The 7,559-nt window shown below is 51.9% G+C and overlaps 1 protein-coding gene and 1 long non-coding RNA gene across 2 annotated transcripts in view; both read right to left on the reverse strand.

Annotated features, from left to right (window-relative positions):
• Positions 1-2,265, reverse strand: part of LOC119297987 — a 10,085-nt gene extending 7,820 nt beyond the window's left edge. Inside the window, exon 1 of the long non-coding RNA XR_005145782.1 lies at positions 2,218-2,265. This is a non-coding gene — a long non-coding RNA (uncharacterized LOC119297987). The remainder of the gene's footprint in view (positions 1-2,217) is intronic.
• Positions 2,266-5,786: 3,521 nt separating this feature from the next.
• On the reverse strand, positions 5,787-7,231 carry LOC119303117. Its single transcript, XM_037580205.1, has one exon. It carries the CDS (start codon positions 6,925-6,927, stop codon positions 6,253-6,255), a length of 675 nt encoding a protein of 224 aa, XP_037436102.1. The 5' UTR covers positions 6,928-7,231; the 3' UTR covers positions 5,787-6,252.
• Between the last annotated feature and the right edge of the window lie 328 nt (positions 7,232-7,559).

The raw sequence follows: 7,559 nt of genomic DNA on the forward strand, positions 1-7,559 counted from the left end.
GCCTGCGCCGGCTCCGCCGGCTACCGCCTGAGCCCGGCCCCGCCTGCTTCTAGCCATGGCCGCCGGTCCTCCTCTGCGAGGCCGTGCGTGCTGCCCAGCCACCGGAGGCCGGCTGTGACCCCCCCCCCTCTTGCCAAGTGGGGCCGGCCCCTAAAAAAGTAAATAAAAGAAATATTAGTGAAATAATTAATTATTTTAGTTAATTAATTATTTAGGATAATTAGTCTAACTACCCTATGACAGTGGCCCCTCACTTAAATACCGTGTTAAAATAAAAGACAAGTCATTCTATCAATGACATGTAGGCCCCGCTGACCCTTTTGACCCGTCAATGTTGACTGGTCAACTGCTGAGTGTGCATGCTGGCTGGACCCCCTGGCCCACTGTCATACACTCTGGCAATTTCAGCACTAGGTGGCAAAACTTTATTCTGCTTATTATTCGAATTAAACAATTTCAGAAATTCTAGAAAATCATTAAAACTTTGATAAATCATAGAAAATAAACCGTAGCTCGGATGGAAAAACTTTGTACATGAAAGTTGCTCAGAACGACGAGACGAATCCGGTTACGCAGCCCATTCGTCCGCCACACATCCCTAGCATAGCAAACACACAACTTTCCCCCTCCGGTTCATCTGTCCGAAAACGCGAAACACCGGGAATACTTTCCCGGATGTTTCCCCCCTTCGCCGGTATCACTTACTACCGCGTTAGGGCATACCTAGCACCGCGTATTGCCTCGTTATGTTTCTGATGCTTTGTTTGCTCCGTATTTACTTTTTCTTCCCCCTCTTCTTCTCCGGTAGACCCCGAGACCGGCGCTGATGCCACCGAGTACGACTACGTCACCGACGACCCTTCTCCCTGTACAACAGAGCTTCCAGGCAAGCCCCCCCCCTTTGATCACTAGATATCGCCTACTCTTCTCTTTACTGCTTGCATTAGAGTAGTGTAGCATGTTACTGCTTTCCGTTAATCCTATTCTGATGCATAGCCTATCATTGTTGCTACAACTATTGATACCTTACCTGCAATCCTAATGCTTAATATAGGATGCTAGTTTATCATCAATGGCCCTACATTCTTGTCTGTCTGCCATGCTATACTATCGGGCCGTGATCACTCGGGAGTTGATCACGGCTATATACTTATAGATAATATATGATACTTGTGGTGATTAAAGTCGGGTCGGCTCGTAGGAGTCCCCATGAGTGATTCCGATGTTGGGGGCTGAAGGGGCAGGTGGCTCCATCCCGGTAGAGGTGGGCCTGAGTTCCCGAAGGCCCCCGACGGTTACTTTGTGGCGGAGCGACAGGGCAGGTTGAGACCACCTAGGAGAGAGGTGGGCCTGGCCCTGGTCGGCGTTCGCGGTTATTTCAAAATAACACATTTAACGAGATCTTGGTATTTGATATGAGTCTGGCTACTGGCCTATACGCACTAACCATCTATGCGGGGACAGTTATGGGCACTCGACGTCGTGGTATCAGCCGAAGCCTTCGTGACGTCAGCAACTGAGCGGCGCGCGCCGGATTGGACTGGAACGCCTGCTAGGCTAGATCTGCTTCCGGCCGCCCACGCAACGTATAGGTGTGCTAAGGGCGATGGGCCCAGACCCCTGGGCGCTTAGGTTTAGACCGGCGTGCTGACCTCTCTGTTGGTCTAGGTGGGGCTGCGACGTGTTGATCTTCCGAGGCCGGGCATGACCCAGGAAAGTGTGTCCGGCCAAATGGGATCAAGCATGTTGGGTTATGTGGTGCACCCCTGCAGGGAAGTTAAACTATTCGAATTGCCGTGATCTTCGGTAACAGGACGACTTGGAGTTGTACCTTGACCTTATGACAACTAGAACCGGATACTTAATAAAACACACCCTTCTAAGTGCCAGATACAACCGGTGATCGCTCTCTCACAGGGCGACGAGGAGAGGATCATCGGTTAGGATTATGCTATGCGATGTTACTTGGTGAACTTACCATCTACTCTCTTCTCCTGCTGCAAGACGGAGGTTACCAGAAGCGTAGTGTTCGAAAGGACTAGCTATCCCCCTCTTATTCCGGCATTCTGCAGTTCAGTCCACATATGATAGCCTTATTCCAGTTGATACCAATGCATACATATGTAGTGTAGCTCCTTGCTTGCGAGTACTTTGGATGAGTACTCACGGTTGCTTTCTCCCTCTTTTCCCCTTTCCCTTCTACCCGATTGCTGCGACCAGACGTTGGAGTCCAGGAACCAGACGCCACCATCGACGATGACTACTACTACTCGAGAGGTGCCTACTACTACGTACAGCACGCTGACGGCGACCAAGAGTAGTTTAGGAGGATCCCAGGCAGGAGGCCTGCGCCTCTTTCGATCTGTATCCCAGTTTGTGCTAGCCATCTTATGACATCTTGTTTAACTTAGGTCTGTACTCAGATATTGTTGCTTCCACTGACTCATCTATGATCGAGTTCTTGTATTCGAGCCCTCGAGGCCCCTGGCTTGTAATATGATGCTTGTATGACTTATTTTATTTGTAGAGTTGTGTTGTGATATCTTCCCGTGAGTCCATGATCTTGATCGTACACGTTTGCGTGTATGATTAGTGTACGATTGAATCGGGGGCGTCACAAAACTGCCTGGAGGCTTTATAAGGGCAATATCGGGGTCATGTTAAGAAGCTCCTCATCATTTTGAAGCAGTTGCATCACATGATCTTTAGATTTGGCATGCTTTCTTTGGAATCCTTGTGTCTCACAACAACATCAATGTGCCGCAACGATCACCGTTGTTTGCGAGGCCGACAAAAGAAAAAGCTCCTCCTTGCCACTATAATGTCAATGGACGGTACCTATTCTTCGTGGTCTACCTTTGTCAGCACCATCTCTAATCCAGTTGGCCAGAAAAAGTCTCACTTTGCCAAAAGACAATAAGCAGCTAGAAAGGATGTCGAGAGGGCATTTGGAGTTCTGCAGGCCTGTTTTGTAGTGTGTCTATGGACCTGCTAAACAATGGGATCCGGAGACTTTGTGGGAGGTGATGACATGTTGTATGATCATTCACAATATGATCATCGATGATGAGGATGAGGATGCCGCCGCAACTCTAAAATTTGAGAACATGGGTGATCTTATCGAACTTCCAGACCAGAATCCGCCCACATTTGAAGAGTGTATTAAAATTTCATCAACAACTTCGACATCGACCAACTCACGAGCAGCTAAACAAATATCTGATTGAGCATCGGTGGACGGTTAAAGGGAACAACAATGTTGGAATGTAATATTTAAACTTGTTTAAATTTGAACTACTACTGTATGCGGCTATTTAAATGTCTGAACTCTATGTATGCGGGTACTGAAACGTGCGGGCTCTATCAAAAAAATTTAGGGAGGCAGGACGTATGTGTGCGACGTTGGATGTCGGCCTCCCGCAATACGTGTCTATGGACGGATGCGACACAAAATTTGCGGGTCGCCGTTGGAGATGTCCTTAGGGTTCATGATTGCAAGAACTGTTACTTACAAAACCGGCAGAGAGAGAGAGAGTCACTAGGATCAACTGGATCTACCAGGATAGCACTGTTCAATAGTAGGTTCCGCGAGAAAACTCTTAGAGCATGTTCAATGCTGGACGCTTGAAGAGGCGCTTAGGAAGGAAAAAAATAAATATCACAAAATAAAAAAATACCTAAGCGCCTCACCCTCTCAATGCTAAGCGCTAACTTCAAGCGCTAATTACAACCACGTACGCCTGGCGGAGCGAAGAAAAGAGGCCTAGCGCCCGATGCAAACCTTTGCATCGATGCCACACCTGGAGCTAGGATTTGATGGGCTAACTGCCAAGGAAATTGTTTAAAATAAACCGACTAATCAACGCGCTCCGTAAGTCGCCTTTAACGCTCGCCACGTGTCTGGTGGGCCCAACGAGCTGCTTATCCTTTCATTCTCTTATCTCTTTCCTGCACGCGTTGAGCTGCTCGTTTCTTCTCCTCGTTTTTCTTCTTCCTGCGGCACAACACAGCCATGGCAGCGCCATCGGCACCAGTGCCGGCCCGCCACCACTCGCGTTTCTGCTATGCCTGCTCCTACACGCCATGCTCTTCGCCGCTGCTGCAAACCGCCGTCGCCTCGCGTCGCTGCACCGCTGCTCCACTGCAGCTCCGGCGAAGCAGCCTGCGCCGTCGTCGTCGTGCGCTGCATCGCAACTTCCGCCATGGCCGCCGCGTGCTGCATCGCAGCATCCGCTGTCATCGCCGGCGCTGCAATGAAGCGCGGCCGGGGCTGCAATGGAGCGCCGCCGGGGTCGTTGGAGCTCCGCCGGGGCTGCATTGGAGCTTCGCCGATGGCTCAGTGCAGCGCCGCAGTGGCTCGATGCAACGTCGCTGGCGGCTCTCAAGGGAAGCTTTTGGTGTTGCATTGGAGCGCTCGCCGTCGGCTCCATTGCAGCTCCGCCGGAGCGCTCGCCAGCCGCTAGACGTAGCGTTTTGGTGTTGCTATGGAGCTCTGGTCATGGCAGCTCTCCGGTGCTGCGGCGACATGCGGTGCTGTGAGATCGAAGCACGGGGGCTGGTTGAACGCGACGCGTGAGAGAAGGGTCAGCGACTCGGAATGCGTTGATGTATCAAGGGTTGGAAAGAATGGATCGCACGGCTGGCGACCCGACTGTTTTCGCTAGGAAATAAGTCGGATGATTTGTAGTAGTTGCCGACTGCTAATCGGCCGGGAAATCAATAGAAAATATATCCTGGCGTCCGTTTAAGCATCTGACGTTGGAGATGCCCTTAACCACCTCATCGACCATGTTCACCTTTGCATCTCCTCGTAACTAATCTTTCCCGAAAAAAAACCTCTCTGTAATTAGTCACCGCCAAGTGGGGTTTTTTTATCTTCTTCTTTTTTATGAAGAGAGCCCCTCTTCGATTTTCATTATAAAAAACACAATGTCTTCTTGATTACAAAGCTAAAAGGACATAACCAAGAGGCAGGAGCTGCCACGAGAGAGGGAGTCATCCCCCCCTCCTCCCAGCAACCTACATAGACATGCCTCACACACAACACAGGCCTCGGAGTGTTAACCTAGAACGGGCAAAACGTGCCCTGACCGCAACATCCAGATAGAACCAAACATTTTTATGTCAGACACATAAAAGTCTTTACGACACAGCAGGAAAAGCAAGCTAACTAGGCTGCTGAAAGAAAGATCTTCATCTCCAGCAAGGAGAAAGTGGCCACTTCATCCTTCAAGTCTTGAACCTGTTTAACCTGTCTTACTCCTGTCGTCATTCGCTTTATTCTTCCTTGATTTTTCTGCAAGATATTTCAATCATGTAACCATTTTATGATCGTATTAACCGAAACACATGGGTCAGTTGACCCTATTATTGTCAAACACAACTTTGTTTCTAAGTTTTCAGATAGGGTTCTTATCTTATGTAAGAAGGATCAGTTCCGCGGCCGGGTCCCTGATTAGCACCCTCTGTCTGGCCCTGGATGACAATTTCTCAACTCTGACGTACGAAATGAAGACAAACCGGCGATCGCTGGAAAATATTCTTCTCTGTTTGAGAGGAAGACACGACATGTGCTGCAGGCCGCTCGTTCCAGCTCTTCAGAGGAACGCCAACGGGCAGGCGCGTCACGTTGAGACTTGAGACCATCATTGCACGGAAACGAACCTTGTCCTCGCCGCCGTCATATCGGAGATCACGTCACGCCGAAGCAATCAGGGAAGACGCAGCAATAATTCTCCAAGAAACGAACTCGTCTGATGGTAATTGTCACACGGTAAGCCATCCTGTGACACAACAATTTTGGTGTAGATTCAACCCAACTCACACCGCTTGGCGTAGATCAACAACAATTTGTATAGGACAAAGTCAACATTTCAAGTCACAGCTCACAAATTACTAACAAAAAGATGGCGGCATTTCGACTGAAGCGGCTAGCTTAAGCAGCTTCTGTGCTATAGGTCAAAAATGGTAGCCGAACCTACTCCGACAACTTTGTCGACACATTCCTTCCTTGTGCTCTCTGCTTCTCATGGCACAACACAGGGACTAGGACCTGTGATGTGGCACTGTTTGCAGGCCAAGCAAGAGGCTGCTTCCTGATCTTCTTATCGTTCCTGATCTTCACCGGTATCTTGTGCGTCGACAGGTCGACACTTTGAGGGCGGCCAGCACCTCCTCCTGCTTTGAGGCGTCGAGGCTTCGTCCCTGCAGCGCCAACACAGTTTCTCCCCGTGTAGCTCTTCTCCGTGGTAATCACCTGCAAGCGGATGAATCCACGACGCGGTCGCCGAAGATGTGCACCGTCCGCGGGTTGGGCCCGCGGGAGATGACGCAGGTGTAGTCCTCGGACGACGGCCCGTCCTCCGACTCCTCGGCCGCCCCCGCGCGGGCGGCGCGCAGCGGCAGCCATGAGCTCTTGTTCTTGACGCCGAACTCCACGCGCCGGTCCAGGGAGCACGACCTGACAAGAGCCGGCGCCTGCGCTCTGACGGTGCTCCGGAGGACGCTCTTCCTCCGCTGGGCCTCGTGGGCGCAGTCGAGCACGTCGGCGAGCCCGTGCGGGCCCGCGCACCCGTCGCACCACGGCCGGCGCTTGCCCCCGCCGGCGTCCACGGTCGAGCCGAAGGCCGCTGATGCGTCCAGCACGGAGGTCGGGCTCATGGCGTAGGCGGCCGTCGTCTCGGAGTCCCGCGCGGGGCTCCCAGTGATGACCGCGGCGCGGTCGCCGGCAGGGAGCGACGACGAGTGAAGCAGCCTCGGCGCGGCGAACAACGGCGCGCGAGCAGCAAAAGCAACAGTAGCAGCAGCCTTGCCGCCGGCGTCGCACGGGGCCGTGGAAGAGTTGCCGGCGTGCTGCGCGCATGCGGCGCCGTTCATGGACCTGGACCTCCTCCTGAGGATCATCTCCTGGACCTTGGATCTGAACATGTCAAGAGCCAGCCTGACAGAAGAGCCAAACCCCGACGCTTCCCTCCCGGAAAGAACCGATCAGCGGCTTGCAGCAGAGAAGATCAAGCAAGCGCAAGCTAGCTGGTGAATTGTTCCTTCCCTCTCGAGTGTCACCGGGCGAGAAGAAGACGAAGATGACGAGGGAGAGAGAGAGAGAGAGGTGTGGGAGATGGCAATGGGGGCGGGTGGTGATCTTAAAGAAGGGCCGGGCCGGGCTCCCCCTCTCGGACTCCACTGATGTCATCGTAGGTTTGGTTTGTGTGTGCTCTGCTTGCTTCCAAAACTGCATGTCCCTATCGTCAGTTTTATCACCACTGCAAATATTTCTCTTCTTTTTGTAGAGAGAGTTTGCGATCGTTTTCAGTTTTCACTGGCCTGGGCTGGGCTGGGCTGGGCGTCTTGTTGTGTGTGTGGCGACGAACCGTGCCCAATTAGCGAGCGCTATGCACACAAGGACGGATTCCATGATGAATGGCAGGTGGATTTGCTGTCGACCAACGGGAGGTGCGGCAGAATCCCCCAATTCGCCGGTGCTGGGTCACACGATCTTCAATCATTGATCCCGCCATTGTTCGAATTGAAAGATTTAGAGTCCACAGACTTTAGAAATA

Source organism: Triticum dicoccoides, chromosome 5A, assembly GCF_002162155.2.
Source record: "Triticum dicoccoides isolate Atlit2015 ecotype Zavitan chromosome 5A, WEW_v2.0, whole genome shotgun sequence".
Taxonomy (NCBI): Eukaryota; Viridiplantae; Streptophyta; class Magnoliopsida; order Poales; family Poaceae; genus Triticum; species Triticum dicoccoides.

Bases quoted from the DNA above. Each gene is read 5' to 3' on its own strand.
- LOC119303117 (XM_037580205.1), bottom strand. From the start codon at position 6,927: ATGTTCAGATCCAAGGTCCAGGAGATGATCCTCAGGAGGAGGTCCAGG.